Source organism: Phocoena phocoena, chromosome 3 (assembly GCF_963924675.1).
Source record: "Phocoena phocoena chromosome 3, mPhoPho1.1, whole genome shotgun sequence".
Classification (NCBI taxonomy): domain Eukaryota; kingdom Metazoa; phylum Chordata; class Mammalia; order Artiodactyla; family Phocoenidae; genus Phocoena; species Phocoena phocoena.
Genome location: NC_089221.1, coordinates 92279900 through 92295683, shown reverse-complemented (window position 1 = coordinate 92295683; position 15784 = coordinate 92279900). Strand labels below are relative to the sequence as shown.

Sequence of the window (15784 nt, the reverse complement as noted above, 5' to 3'; positions counted from 1 at the left end):
GGAAGTTGGTTTTCTGAGTAGCAACTGAATAGCTTGAAGACGGATTGGAGCCGACGGACCAATAAACAAACGTCTCATTGGCTTAGCTTGCTCAGGCTGCCGGTTCTCCAGCTTCCCATTGGCCCTTTCAAGCAGAGCAGGGGCGTGGCTCCAGGAGCTCCGCCCCCGCTCCGCGGCCCAGCCTCGGGGTCCCAGGCTGAGGGAGCCGGGCGGAAGTGAGCGGGTCCCGCCCCTTCCCCCTCTCGTTTTCGTCGGAGCCGCCGCCGCCGCTGCCTGCTCTCCGTGCCGTACCCTCGGTCCCCGGCCGCGCGGAGCCGGGATGCACTGCTCCTGCTGTGGGTCCTCATCATGGAGACTAAACGGGTGGAGATTCCCTGCAGCGTCCTGGACGATCTCTGCAGGTACTGGGGCGCCCCGCGCTGCTCCGGCCCCTTGTCGTCCCCTACTCTGTCTCTAAGTTTCGGCGACCCCGGACGCCTCCGCGTCTCCTGCCCGGCTCACATCCTTGTCCGGGCTTTCCGGTCCCGCCGCTGCTCCCTTTCCCCCTCGACCCTTATCTCGGACGACACCACCCCTCTTTTTCCGCCGCAGCCTCCCTGTTTCTCACGCCCCCCTCAATTCCTCCTCGCGCAGCGCTGGAATTTCCTCATTTTCTTAGTTCCCCAACTACTTTGATTTCCCCGCAAGCGAAGCCGCTTCGCCAAAGCCTGGATCTTTGGCATTTTGGGGGCAGCCCCTCCCCCTCCCATTGCTTCTTCTGGCTCTCTGGCTTTCACAGACCGTTTTACCCCCTCCTCCCTCCATCTCAACCCAATTCTGTTGAAAGACCCCAAGGTTTTTAAGTCTTAGAATCCCAGGTTCTCGGAAAATTGCAGGGAGCAATTTTCAAATTTACCATTCCCCCGGAGTATTCTTATGGGTCCGTGGCGTTCTCTGTAAATTGCTGTAAAGAATTATTCTTTTGTTTATCCCCAAACTTACCGTTGGAAGTGGGAAAAAAAGTCTGGAGTTCCTTCCCCCCACCCCCTCCAATCTCTTAATTATCCTTCTTAAAGGAAATTCTAAACCGCTGGGTTTTAACTCATGGAGTACTTTTACAAGAGAAATTTCCTGAGTTCTTCTCTCTTGTTGGCTATGATTTCAGATAGCCAAGCAAGTGTAAAATGGCCTTAAAATTTTACTTCAGGAAAAGGAACTCATTTTGGTGCAGTGATACCCTGAGTTGTCGTCGGTGTAAGTGGGTTGTGAAGTAATTTTAATTACAAATGAGTGAAAGCTCTGATTAAAACAAACACATTTCACGTATTTATGTCTAAAAGTCTGACTTTTAGTAGTTGTGTCGCATTCACGCCTCTTTTAATGGGAAAGGAAGAACTAATACTTGTGGAGTTATTACTGAGTGCCAGGCAGGCACTGGCTGCTCTCTTCACATGTATCATTTAATCCTCGAAACCACCCTATTTGGTAGGTGCAGTTTTTTCCATTTTCATCTGACAGACTCAGGTTGTAGTTTACACAAGGTCACATTCATCTTAATTTAGAAAATCAAGATTTAAGACCTAGGCCTTTTTAATGTCTGCTTTTTTTCCTACGCAGGTGGATGAAATAGAAAGTCAAGTCTAATGTTATATCCTCACAAAAGAAAAGTACATGTAGATAAGTAAATAGACTAATTCTGCAACCACTGAGAATTAACGTCACTGTATTTCTTTAGTGATGGTATGATTATAGCTTTTGGAATATGATAGACTCGAATGAACCACTTTAAAGGCCCTCATTTTCTATGATTATTTTTCTTAAAGAGGTTTGATGTCTGTCTTAGGTAAATGAGTGGAAGAACATATACCAGATGCGGATTATGATTTTTATTTTCTTGTTCATGTTTCCAAGATTTTTTAGAGGATGTACATTTTATAGTTAGAAAAATTAAATATGAGTAGTATTTGGAAAGGTGAGCAATAGTTTATGTATGAATTAATAGGGATACAGGTGATTTAGAAAAGATGGGTAATCTTATACTTTTTCAGGCATCTAAACTAATTGTCCCATTAGTATTGGGTTTATTTTGTATATTATGGAGGATTACATTATTTAAAGAAGTCAGATCACCATTATGAAGGTGGTTGGTTTTATGTGTGTAATCTTTTTTTTTTTTTTTTTTTGTGGTACGCGGGCCTCTCACTGCTGTGGCCTCTCCCGCCGCGGAGCACGGGCTCCAGACGCCCAGGCCCAGCCGCTTTGCGGCACGTGGGATCTTCCCGGACCAGGGCACGAACCCGCGTCCCCTGCATCGGCAGGCGGACTCTTAACCACTGCGCCACCAGGGAAGCCCTATGTGTGTAATCTTACTTAAAAATAATGGTGTTGTGTTTTGTAGGCTTCATGTTAAACATCTGTTGTGTTAAATAAAGATTCTTACTTGTTTTTCTAGTTAGTGTATTTAAACTATTTTATACAAATTTTTTGGAATAGAGAAAAATTTCTTTTTTTCCTTTAAGAAAACTTTTTGTGATTACTGTGTTTTGGCTCTGTAAGAATGATGTTTTTAAAAATTAGGGCTAGCTACTTGTTAAACTAACAGTGAAACTGTTACCAAACCAAACTTGGGTCTACTCCCCTGAGGTGCAGAAAAGCCTATACTGCCACTGTTTGTGGTTGAAGGGAAGTACTGCATTTATTGCTGGGCCATGCAAGGAAGAATGGACAGTTCATGCTCAAAAGACAAACTCCCCAGTGGCTTTCAGGGAAGGGTTTTTAAAGGCAAGATGAGGGAAAGGGTACAGGGTGAGTAATCAGCTCGTGGACATCCTTCTGATAGGTTGGTGGTGAGGTAACAGGGTGGCATTTTAGGAATCTCAAATTATCAACCTGGTTTCCAGGGTCTGAGGTCTGCTTGCTGGTGGTTAGCATATGCAGTTGACTTCTTCCAGCTGCTGGGGGTTTTATTTTTATTTATTTATTTATTTTTAATTAATTAATTTATTTTTAAACATCTTTATTGGGGTATAATTGCTTTACAATGGTGTGTTAGTTTCTGCTTTACAACAAAGTGAATCAGCTATACATATACATATGTTCCCATATGTCTTCCCTCTTGTGTCTCCCTCCCACTCTCCCCATCCCACCCCTCCAGGCCGTCACAAAGCACGGAGCTAATATCCCTGTGCCTTGCGGCTGCTTCCCCCCAGCTATCTACCTTACTACGTTTGTTAGTGTGTATATGTCCATGACTCTCTCTCGCCCTGTCAAAACTCACCCTTCCCCCTCCCCATATCCTCAAGTCCGTTCTCCAGTAGGTATGCGTCTTTATTCCTGTTTTACCTCTAGGTTCTTCATGACATTTTTTTTCCCTTAAATTCCATATATATGTGTTAGCATACGGTATTTGTCTTTTTCTTTCTGACTTACTTCACTCTGTATGACAGACTCTAGGTCTATCCATCTCATTACAAATAGCTCAATTTCATTTCTTTTTAAGGCTGAGTAATATTCCACTGTGTATATGTGCCACATCTTCTTTATCCATTCATCCGATGATGGGAGCTTAGGTTGTTTCCATCTCCGGGCTATTGTAAATAGAGCTGCAGTGAACATTTTGGTACATGACTCTTTTTGAATTTTGGTTTTCTCAGGGTATATGCCCAGTAGTGGGATTGCTGGGTCATATGGTAATTCTATTTGTAGCTTTTTAAGGAACCTCCATACTGTTCTCCATAGTGGCTGAACCAATTCACATTCCCACCAGCAGTGCAAGAGTGTCCCCTTTTCTCCACACCCTCTCCAGCATTTATTGTTTCTAGATTTTTTGATGATGGCCATTCTGACTGGTGTGAGATGATATCTCATTGTAGTTTTGATTTGCATTTCTCTAATGATTAATGATGTTGAGCATTCTTTCATGTGTTTGTTGGCATTCTGTATATCTTCTTTGGAGAAATGTCTATTTAGGTCTTCTGCCCATTTTTGGATGGGGTTGTTTGTTTTTTTGTTATTGAGCTGCATGAGCTGCTTGTAAATTTTGGAGATTAATCCTTTGTCAGTTGCTTCACTTGCAAATGTTTTCTCCCATTCTGAGGGTTGTCTTTTGGTCTTGTTTATGGTTTCCTTTGCTGTGCAAAAGCTTTGAAGTTTCATTAGGTCCCATTTATTTATTTTTGTTTTTATTTCCATTACTCTAGGAGGTGGGTCAGAAAGGATCTTGCTGTGATTTATGTCATAGAATGTTCTTCCTATGTTTTCCTCTAAGAGTTTGATAGTTTCTGGCCTTACATTTAGGTCTTTAATCCATTTTGAGCTTATTTTTGTGTATGGTGTTAGGGAGTGATCTAATCTCATACTTTTACATGTACCTGTCCAGTTTTCCCAGCACCATTTATTGAAGAGGCTGTCCTTTCTCCACTGTACATTCCTGCCTCCTTTATCAAAGATAAGGTGTCCATATGTGCGTGGGTTTATCTCTGGGCTTTCTATCCTGTTCCACTGATCTATCTTTCTGTTTTTGTGCCAGTACCATACTGTCTTGATTACTGTTGCTTTGTAGTATAGTCTGAAGTCAGGGAGCCTGATTCCTCCAGCTCCTTTTTTCGTTCTCAAGATTGCTTTGGCTATTCGGGGTCTTTTGTGTTTCCATACAAATTGCGAAATTTTTTGTTCTAGTTCTGTGAAAAATGCCAGTGGTAGTTTGATAGGGATTGCATTGAATCTGTAGATTGCTTTGGGTAGTAGAGTCATTTTCACAATGTTGATTCTTCCTATCCAAGAACATGGTATATCTCTCCATCTATTTGTATCATCTTTAATTTCTTTCATCAGTGTCTTAAAATTTTCTGCATACAGGTCTTTCGTCTCCTTAGGTAGGTTTATTCCTAGATATTTTATTCTTTTTGTTGCAATGGTAAATGGGAGTGCTTTCTTGATTTCACTTTCAGATTTTTCATCATTAGTATATAGGAATGCCAGAGATTTCTGTGCATTAATTTTGTATCCTGCTACTTTACCAAATTCATTGATTAGCTCTAGTAGTTTTCTGGTAGCATCTTTAGGATTCTCTATGTATAGTATCATGTCATCTGCAAACAGTGACAGCTTTCCTTCTTCTTTTCCGATTTGGATTCCTTTTATTTCCTTTTCTTCTCTGATTGCTGTGGCTAAAACTTCCAAAACTATGTTGAATAAGAGTGGTGAGAGTGGGCAACCTTGTCTTGTTCCTGATCTTAGTGGAAATGCTTTCAGTTTTTCACGATTGAGGATGATTCTCATATATGGCCCTTATTATGTTGAGGAAAGTTCCCTCTATGCCTACTTTCTGGAGGGTTTTTATCATAAATGGGTGTTGAATTTTGTCGAAAGCTTTCTCTGCATCTATTGAGATGATCATATGGTTTTTCTCCTTCAATTTGTTAATATGGTTTATCACATTGATAGATTTGCGTATATTGAAGAATCCTTGCATTCCTGGAATAAACCCCACTTGATCATGGTGTATGATCCTTTTAATGTGCTGTTGGATTCTGTTTGCTAGTATTTTGTTGAGGATTTTTGCATCTATGTTCATCAGTGATATTGACCTGTAGTTTTCTTTCTTTGTGACATCCTTGTCTGGTTTTGGTATCAAGGTGATGGTGGCCTTGTAGAAGGAATTTGGGAGTGTTCCTCCTTCTGCTATATTTTGGAAGAGTTTGAGAAGGATAGGTGTTAGCTCTTCTCTAAACGTTTGATAGAATTCACCTGTGAAGCCATCTGGTCCTGGGCTTTTGTTTGTTGGAAGATTTTTAATCACAGTTTCAATTTCAGTGCTTGTGATTGGTCTGTTCATATTTTCTATTCCTGATTCAGTCTTGGCAGGTTATGCATTTCTAAGAATTTGTCCATTTCTTCCAGATTGTCCATTTTATTGGCATAGAGTTGCTTGTAGTAATCTCTCATGATTTTTTTTATTTCTGCCGTGTCAGTTGTTACTTCTCCTTTTTCATTTCTAATTCTATTGATTTGAGTCTTCTCCCTTTTTTTCTTGATGAGTCTGGCTAGTGGTTTATCTATTTTGTTTATCTTCTCAAAGAACCAACTTTTAGTTTTATTGATCTTTGCTATCGTTTCCTTCATTTCTTTTTCATTTATTTCTGATCTGATTTTTATGATTTCTTTCCTTCTGCTAGCTTTGGGGTTTTTTTGTTCTTCTTTCTCTGATTGCTTGAGGTGCAAGGTTAGGTTGTTTATTCGAGATGTTTTCTGCTTCTTAAGGTGGGCTTGTATTGCTATAAACTTCCCCCTTAGAACTGCTTTTGCTGCATCCCATAGGTTTTGGGTCGTTGTGTCTCCATTGTCATTTGTTTCTAGGTATTTTTTTATTTCCTCTTTGATTTCTTCAGTGATCACTTCATTATTAAGTAGTGTATTGTTTAGCCTCCATGTGTTTGTATTTTTTACAGATCTTTTCCTGTAATTGATATCTAGTCTCATGGCGTTGTGGTCAGAAAAGATACTTGATACAATTTCAGTTTTCTTAAATTTACCAAGGCTTGATTTGTGACCCAAGATATGATCTATCCTGGAGAATGTTCCATGAGCACTTGAGAAAAATGTGTATTCTGTTGTTTTTGGACGGATTGTCCTATAAATATCAATTAAGTCCATCTTGTTTAATGTATCATTTAAAGCTTGTGTTTCCTTATTTATTTTCATTTTGGATGATCTGTCCATGGGTGAAAGTGGGGTGTTAAAGTCCCCTACTATGAATGTGTTACTGTCGATCTCCCCTTTTATGGCTGTTAATATTTGCCTTATGTATTGAGGTGCTCCTATGTTGGGTGCATAAATATTTACAATTGTTATATCTTCTTCTTGGATCGATCCCTTGATCATTATGTAGTGTCCTTCTTTGTCCCTTTTAATAGTCCTTATTTTAAAGTCTATTTTGTCTGATATGAGAATTGCTACTCCAGCTTTCTTTTGGTTTCCATTTGCATGGAATATCTTTTTCCATCCCCTTACTTTCAGTCTGTATGTGTCTCTAGGTCTGAAGTGGGTCTCTTGTAGACAGCATATATAAGGGTCTTGTTTTTGTATCCATTCAGCCAATCTGTGTCTTTTGGTGGGAGCATTTAGTCCATTTACATTTAAGGTAATTATCGATATGTATGTTCCTATTCCCATTTTCTATATTGTTTTGGGTTTGTTACTATAGGTCGTTTCCTTCTCTTGTGTTTCTTGTCTAGAGAAGTTCCTTTAGCATTTGTTGTAAAGCTGGTTTGGTGGTGCTGAACTCTCTCAGCTTTTGCTTGTCTGTAAAGGTTTTAATTTCTCCATCAAATCTGAATGAGATCCTTGCTGGGTAGAGTAGTCTTGGCTGCAGGTTCTTCTCCTTCATCACTTTCAGTATGTCCTGCCACTCCCTTCTGGCTTGTAGGGTTTCTGCTGAGAGATCAGCTGTTAACCTTATGGGGATTCCCTTGTGTGTTATTTGTTGTTTTTCCCTTGCTGCTTTTAATATGCTTTCTTTGTATTTAATTTTTGACAGTTTGATTAATATGTGTCTTGGCGTATTTCTCCTTGTATTTATCCTGTATGGGACTCTGTGCTTCCTGGACTTGATTAACTATTTCTTTTCCCATATTAGGGAAGTTTTCAACTATAATCTCTTCCAATTTTTCCTCAGTCCCTTTCTTTCTTTCTTCTTCTTTTGGAACCCCTATAATTCGAATGTTGGTGCGTTTAATGTTGTCCCAGAGGTCTCTGAGACTGTCCTCAGTTCTTTTCGTTCTTTTTTCTTTATTCTGCTCTGCAGTAGTTACTTCCACTACTTTATCTTCCAGGTCACTTATCCGTTCTTCTGCCTCAGTTATTCTGCTATTGATCCTATCTAGAGTGCTTTTAATTTCATTTATTGCATTGTTCATCGTTGCTTGTTTCATCTTTAGTTCTTGTAGGTCCTTGTTAACTGTTTCTTGCATTTTGTCCATTCTACTTCCAAGATTTCGGATCATCCTTACTATCATTATTCTGAATTCTTTTTCAGGTAGATTGCCTATTTCCTCTTCATTTGTTAGGTCTGGTGGGTTTTTATCTTGCTCCTTCATCTGCTGTGTGTTTTTCTGTCTTCTCATTTTGCTTATCTTACTGTGTTTGGGGTCTCCTTTTTGCAGGCTGCACGTTCGTAGTTCCCGTTGTTTTTGATGTCTGTCTCCAGTGGCTAAGGTTGTTTCAGTGGGTTGTGTAGGCTTCCTGGTGGAGGGGACTAGTGCCTGTGTTGTTCTGGATGCGGCTGGATCTTGTCTCTCTAGTGGGCAGGTTCACCTCTGGTGGTGTGTTTTGGGGTGTCTGTGGCCTTATTATGATTTTAGGCAGCCTCTCTGCTAATGGGTGGGGTTGTGTTCCTGTTTTGCTAGTTGTTTGGCATAGGTTGTCCAGCACTGTGGCTTGCTGGTCGTTGAGTGAAGCTGGGTGCTGGTGTTAAGATGGAGGTCTCTGGGAGATTTCCACCGTTTAATATTATGTGGAGCTGGGAGGTCTCTTGTTGACCAGTGTCCTGAAGTTGGCTCTCCTACTTCAGAGGCAGAGCCCTGACTCCTGGGCTGGAGCACCAAGAGCCTTTCATCCACACGGCTCAGAATAAAAGGGAGAAAAAGTAGAGAGAATTGGTAGAAGTATGAGGAAAGAAAGAGGGAAAGGAGGAAAGGAAGGAAGGAAGAAAGAAGCAAAGAAGGAAAGAAAGGAGGGAGGGAGGGAGGAAGGAAGGAGGGAAAGAAAGAAAAAAGAAAGAAAGAAGATACAGTAAAAATAAAATAAAGTATAATATAGTTATTGAATTAAAAAATATTTAGAAAAAAAAAAGGGACGGATAGAACCTTAGGACAAATGTTGGGAGCAAAGCTATACAGAGAAAATCTTACACAGAAGCATACACATACACCTTCACAAAAAGAGGTAAAGGGGGAAAAATCATAAATCTTGCTCTCAGAGACCACCTCCTCAATTTGGGGTGATTCGTTGTCTAAAGGAGGGAAGGAAGGAAGGAAAGAAAGAAAGAAAGAACGAAGGTAAAGTATAATAAATTTATTACAATTAAAATTAATTATTAAGAAAAAAAATTAAAAAAAAAAACCATGGCCGGATAGAGCCCTAGGACAAATGGTGGAAGCAAGAGTATACAGACAAGATCTCACACAGAAGCATACACGTACACATTCACAAAAAGAGGAAAAGGGAAAAAAATCATAGATCTCGCTCCTAAATTCCCCCTCTTCAATTTGTGATCATTTCTTGTCTATTCAGGTATTCCACAGATGCAGGGTATATCAAGTTGATTGTGGAGCTTTAATCCGCTGCTTCTGTGGCTGCTGGGAGAGATTTCCCTTTCTCTTCTTTGTTCTCACAGCTCACAGGAGCTCAGCTTTGGATTTGGCCCTGCCTCTGCGTGTAGGTCGCTGGAGGGCGTCTGTTTTTTGCTCCGACAGGACGGGGTTAAAGGAGCCGCTGATTCGGGGCTCCGGCTCACTCAGGCCGCGGGTTGGGGGATGGGGGAAGGAGGGGCACTGCGTGCGGGGCGGGCCTGCGGCGGCAGAGGCGGCGTGACGTTGCGGCAGAGGCCGGCGTGACGTTGCACCAGCCTGAGGCCCGCCGTGCGCGTTGTCCCGGGGAAGTTGTCCTTGGATCCCGGGAACCTGGCAGTGGCGGGCTGCACAGGCTCCGCGGAAGAGGGGTGTGGAGAGTGACCTGTGCTCGCACACAGGCCCCTTGGTGGCGGCAGCAGCAGCCCCAGCGTCTCCCGCCCGTCTCTGGGGTCCGCGGTCTCAGCCGCGGCTCGCACCAGTCTCTGGGGTTTGCGCTTTCAGCCGCGGCTCGCGCCCGCCTCTGGGGTTCGCGCTTTTAGCCGCGGCTCGCGCCCGTCTCTGGGGTTCGCGCTTTTAGCCGCGGCTCGCGCCTGTCTCTGGAGATCCTTTAAGCAGCGCTCTTAAACCCCTCTCCTCGCGCACCAGGAAACAAAGAGGGAAGAAAAAGTCTCTTGCCTCTTCGGCAGGTGCAGGCTTTTCCCCGAACTCTCTCCCGGCTAGTCGTGGTGCACTAACCCCTTCAGGCTATGTTCAAGCCGCCAACCCCAGTCCTCTCCCTGCGCTCCGTCCAAAACCAAAACCCGAGCCTCAGCTCGCAGCCCCGCCCGCCCCGGCGGGTGAGCAGACAAGCCTCTCGGGTTGGTGAGTGCCGGTCGGTGAGTGCCGGTCGGCACCGATACTCTGTGCAGGAATCTCCCAGCTTTGCCCTCCGCACCCGTCGCTGTGCACTACTCCGCGGTCCCGAAACTGCCCCCTCCGCCTCCCGCAGTCTCCGCCTGCGGAGGGGCTTCCTAGTGTGTGGAAACTTTTCCTCCTTCACAGCTCCCTCCCACTGGTGCAGGTGCCGTCCTTATTCTTTTGTCTCTGTTTTTTCTTTTTTTCTTTTGCCCTACCCAGGTACGTGGGGAGTTTCTTGCCTTTTGGGAGGTCTGAGGTCGTCTGCTAGCCTTCAGTAGGTGTTCTGTAGGAGTTGTTCCACGTGTGGATGTATTTCTGGTGTATCCGTGGGGAGGAAGGCGATCTCCGCGTCTTACTCTTCCGCCATCTTCAAGGTCCCCCCCTGCTGGGGGTTTTAGTTTCTGCAAAACAACTTTGGGATATGGCTCAGGATATTATCTATAGGCCTGAGGAGGAACTAAAGGTCCTTGACTTTGTTTTATGGCTAAGCCATTATTACTTTGTCATGCTAGACTGCTTTCCTTTGTTTCTGCATTTTCTTGCTTTTCTGAACCAAATTTAGTCTAGGAGGCTAAAACTTTTCTCTGAATAAGAGGTGACTGATAGGGGGTGGGAATGTCTTTTCCCAGGAAGGCTCCTGCTCTGTTTTAAAACCAAATAACCATTTCTTAAAACTTGAGGTTTTAAAAGTAATACCATTTTCAAGTTAATATTTATAATATCTTTGTTGATTAAAGATTAAAAAAAATTTTATGTATGTATGTATGTATGGCTGTGTTGAGTCTTTGTTTCTGCACCCAGGCTTTCTCTAGTTGCGGTGAGCGGGGGCTACTCTTCATTGCAGTGTGCAGGCTTCTCTTGTTGCGGAGCATGGGCTTCAGTAGTTGTGGCTCGCGGGCTCTAGAGCACAGGCTCAGTAGTTGTGGTGCCTGGGCTTAGTTGCTCCGTGGCATGTGTGATCTTCCTGGACCAGGGCTTGAACCTGTGTCCCCTGTATTGGCAGATGGGTTCTTAATTACTGCGCCACCGGGGAAGTCCTATACTTCTTTTTTAAGTACCTGCTGATTTATAAGTTTGGTCTTGACTCTTGTTTTTACTCCCTTTGTATTTTCTCCAGTTTTACTTATGATCAGTACCTGTAAGGGTTTTTTTGCTTTGTGTTATTTTTGATAAATTACATAGTCCTGCTAATCTTGTCTATGTCAGTTATTGACCATATATTAATATGGTTTGGAGGAATGTAAAATTTGAGAGTGATTTTTATGTGAAACATTAGAGCAAGAGACTTAAATTTTCAAGATGTGACTTTATAACCATGAGACAGCTTATAACCTAAGACATGAAATGTTATTTTTCAGGTGGTTGAATATGGGACATTTCATTTACAGGAATACTGTGCAGCCATTAGAAATTCCTCAGGCAGTTAGCAAACAGTAAACTGAAGGAAAATGTTTGTGTCTTGAAAATGTACACAATATACTACTGAGGGTAATAACTAGTCATTTTATGCCCTTTGTTAAAACAAATTTTAAAATGTTTTGTATATGTATGTTTGTGTGCGTGCACAGGAGAAGTCTGAAAGTAATATATACACCAAACTGATAAAACTGGTGACTTCTGGGTGAAATGGAATTGGAGGAGAGGAAGGGAAGACTCTGGTCTAAAATGCTTTAGTGAACCAAAATTACTTTATAATAAAACATGTACGTGTATGTAAAAAAGTAAATCAGCACCATTTTATGGTGATATTTGCCTTTGGTGCGCCATGATTTTTGACATTAAAAGTAAAATACATAGTTTTTCAGTACCATTTAAATAATCTTATTAAAGATTTGGAAAGCATGTTTTTAAAGTAAAAACTGAAAACTGCAGTTTGGTAAGTTATTTCCCTTAAAGAAGTGTTTGGAGTTTTTTATAAGCCCCGTTAGAATTAAATTGTAAAGCCACTCCAGTGTTAAAAGGAGAAAGGTATTTTCTAGCAACTAATGTTGCTGCTATTTTGGTGATCGTATAGGTTAAATAATTTGTGTTTATCTTCAGCTTGCTATCTTAGTGTTCAGTTCACTGGAAACATTTTTGTATTAATTGTAGTCCTTGTGCTAATGCTTTGTCTATCTGTGGGAACATTGGAAAGGTGACATTTTTGTTAGGTGGAGAAACTTTTCCCATAACAAAATATTGTGGAAAGCATTTTATTTTAGCTATTAAAATATACATATGTACATATATACAAACACTTTAAAATCTTTAAAACAGATCAAAAACATTCACAGAATGAAAGCATTGAAGTTTAATTTTCCTGTATCAAAATTTCCTATTTCTTACAAAGTTTCTTAAAGAAGTTAGCCTTTCAGTATTAAAAAATGTACTCATCTGTAAGGTTTAAAAAAAAATCAAGCAGTACAGATTAATTTATAAAATGAAAAGCAGCAGTCTCTTGCCCTACCCCTTTTATCCCAGTTCTGCTCTCCAGACTTTTACCTGTTTTGTGTTCAGTTCTTCTGGTGGATATTTCAATATTTTAAAGTATACTTGCACCAGTTGCTATCAACTTTAGATATTAGATTGAGGATTTAGTGTATCTTGGTAGATTATTAAGTGATGGTTTAGTTTACACTTACTGTTGCCCTTGTCCTACTTCCAATACAGTTATATCACTGTTTTAAATCGTTCCATTGGTTACCTTCGTGACTTTAATATACTTAAAGTTGTATTTCTGTTTTACGGACTTCAGTGTCTCTTGAGTCTGTATTTGATAAGGTGAGGCACTTAGTGCCCCATCATTTCTTCCGTTTCTTACCCATGCCCTCAGTTTCTATCCAGGTGAACTTAAAATAGAAATTAAGATTGATAGTATTTACGTTACATTTTGTAACCTTATGAAGTCTTATACATTTTGCTACTGGTTGATTGCAAAAGCTGAATAATAATAATGGCATTTGTTATTCAGTATTACTTTGTAAATATTTTTCACAGTAGAGACAAGTCTACAATGGTTAGGATTTTGTTTCTTTTCCATCTGGCCATAGTCAAGATCCTTTTGGAAGAATCTTGAAAGAGAATGAATGTCCTAATGAATTCTCTTTTCTTACATTCTACAAATTGCTCAAAATAATAGTTTAATTTTTTCTTTTGGAGAAGGAAGCATATGCTTTGTTCATTATTCCCTGATTCCTTCTAGCTATTCTTGAAATAATTTTTTCCCCTTTTGTTCTAATTTTGGCTTTTTTGCTTCATGTTTGGACTGTGATTCTCTTGTACATTTACCCTTCTCCCTCAACATGCCCAAAGTTTCTTGCTGCCGTCCACCATCACCCCCGATCTGCTCCTTTATTTTTTATTTATTTTTTTAAAGATTGTTTTTTATTTTTTAAAGTTTTTAATTTATTTTTTTACTTTTGGCTGTGTTGGGTCTTTGTTGCTGTGTGCGCGCTTTCTCTAGTTGCGGCGAGCGGGGCTACTGTTTGTTGCGGTGTGCGGTCTTCTCATTGCGGTGGATTCTCTTGTTGCAGAGCATGGGCTCTAGGTGCGCAGGCTCAGTAGTTGTGGCTCACGGGCTCTAGAGTACAGGCTCAGTAGTTGCGGCACACGGGTTTAGTTGCTCTGTGGCATGTGGGATATTCCCTGGACCAGGGCTTGAACCCATGTCCCCTGCATTGGCAGGTGGATTCTTAACCACTGCACCACCAGGGAAGTCCCTGCTCCTTTATTATATCCTTGGTCTTACCCTCTTTTCCTGGAGAATGCCGTCTTGGAGATCTCTACTCTCTTAGTCTAATCTGGACTGGTTGCTTCTTAGTCTTGCCAAACAACTGGCACAAAAGACTTCCCTTTCCCAGCTCTCCCAGGTTGTATCTCTTCTTTCTTGAATCCTGTTTTATGCTTTCTTGGCTTTCATTCTTGTTTTGCTGGTGTACATTCTAAAGTAATTTCCTTTGAGGGGGTCATTAGAGAGTAAACTTTCTGAGTCCGTATATGACTGAAATGTCTCTTTTTCTTCTCACAGTTATGTTTCCAGGTGGTCCAGGGTCCACACTTTCAGTACCAAGGTTCCAGGAGATATCCTCAACACTGTCTTTTCTTCACAACCAGTTTTTTAATGTGTTTAATTTTTTCTTTGTCATTTAGATTTTCCTTAGACATTGGGTGATTTTTGGTTGCTGTTTCATATTTAAGATGAGGCTGTAGAGGGACTTACTTGTTGATAGGCTGCTTTATGAGAGTAGATAGGGAGCTGACTTTTATGCTGGGAGACCCTTGAATACCAGTGTGTAGGAGTTTTGCTTTGGGGTGCCGACACTCAAACCTGTCTGCTAAAGTTAGAAAAGGGCCTTGGCTGTTGTTCCTCCTTCCCCTACCTTTTGTAGGAGAAACCCCTGACTGTCAGAGGTATGAAAGAAGAGTGGATGTTCTCCTATTACATAAATAGACCTCTCTGTTACCCTTTTTTAAAAGTTTTATTTCTTATTCTCATCTTCCAGCTTAGCTTTCTTCATTTGGGGCTTTTCTGGATTGGGATGGGAATGGGATTGGATTTCTCTGTCTTAGGCATTTTCTTACCCCATTTTAGATTGTGGTTAGTATCCTCTAGAAATTTGTTGAAATGCAAATTTTAAAAAATATTTATTTATTTATTTAATTTATTTTTGGCTGGGTTGGGTGTTAGTTGCTGCACATGGGCTTTCTCTAGTTGCGGCCAGTGGGGGCTACTCTTCGTTGCGGTGCGCGGGCTTCTCATTTCAGTGGCTTCTCTTGTTGTGGAGCACAGGCTCTAGGCACGTGGGCTTCAGTAGTTGTGTCACTCAGGCTCAGTAGTTGTGGCTCACGGGCTCTAGAGCGCAGGCTCAGTAGTTGTAGTGCACGGGCTTAGTTGCTGCGCGGCATGTGGGATCTTCCCGGACCAGGGCTCGAACCCGTGTCCCCTGCATTGGCAGGTGGATTCTTAACCACTGCACCACCAGGGAAGTCTGAAAGGCAAATTTCTAGTTAAAGACAGTAGACTGAACACAAACATCTACTCCACAAAAAGAGTAAAGTTTGACAATTTTAAATGCATAACCCACAAGTAAAGGAAGATTGGGTGAAGAGATGAGCAACAAAACTTGGAAACCGTACAGCAGAAGGGAAAGTGGCATATGACTTAGCAGACCTGATAGAGTGAAAGACTACTGTAGTAGTCAGCCTACTTCAGAATTAGAGAATGTTGAAAAGTGGCAGAAGTGAGTTTATGCATCCTGTATACATATTGAAAACCATCCTTCTTCCCCTGCTCAGCTCCCAGAATGTGGCAGCCTGGGCTTTATCCTCCAGATAGGAGATTGGAAGGTTCTTGTCTAGATGATCAGACTAACCCACGAGGAAACACCTAAAGATACTAACATTGGAGGTTCCTTGATTAAATGGCTCAGCCTGATCACCTTAAGTGGTGCCTCATAGTTTGACAACCTTCCTAATTAGCTTTGTGGTCTATCACATTAAATACGAACATCTGAAATAGGCCTCTTAACACAAAAAGTAGAGCATAAAACTAACAACAACAAAAAAGCAACTGAAAAGAA

The 15784-nt window shown here is 41.4% G+C and overlaps 1 protein-coding gene across 1 annotated transcript in view; it reads left to right on the top strand.

Annotated features, from left to right (window-relative positions):
* Positions 1–232: 232 nt before the first annotated feature.
* Positions 233–15784, top strand: part of DCP2 (decapping mRNA 2) — a 50376-nt gene continuing 34824 nt past the window's right edge. The window contains exon 1 of the mRNA XM_065874515.1: positions 233–401. Coding sequence (XP_065730587.1) covers positions 349–401 — 53 coding nt within the window. The 5' untranslated portion in view covers positions 233–348. The remainder of the gene's footprint in view (positions 402–15784) is intronic.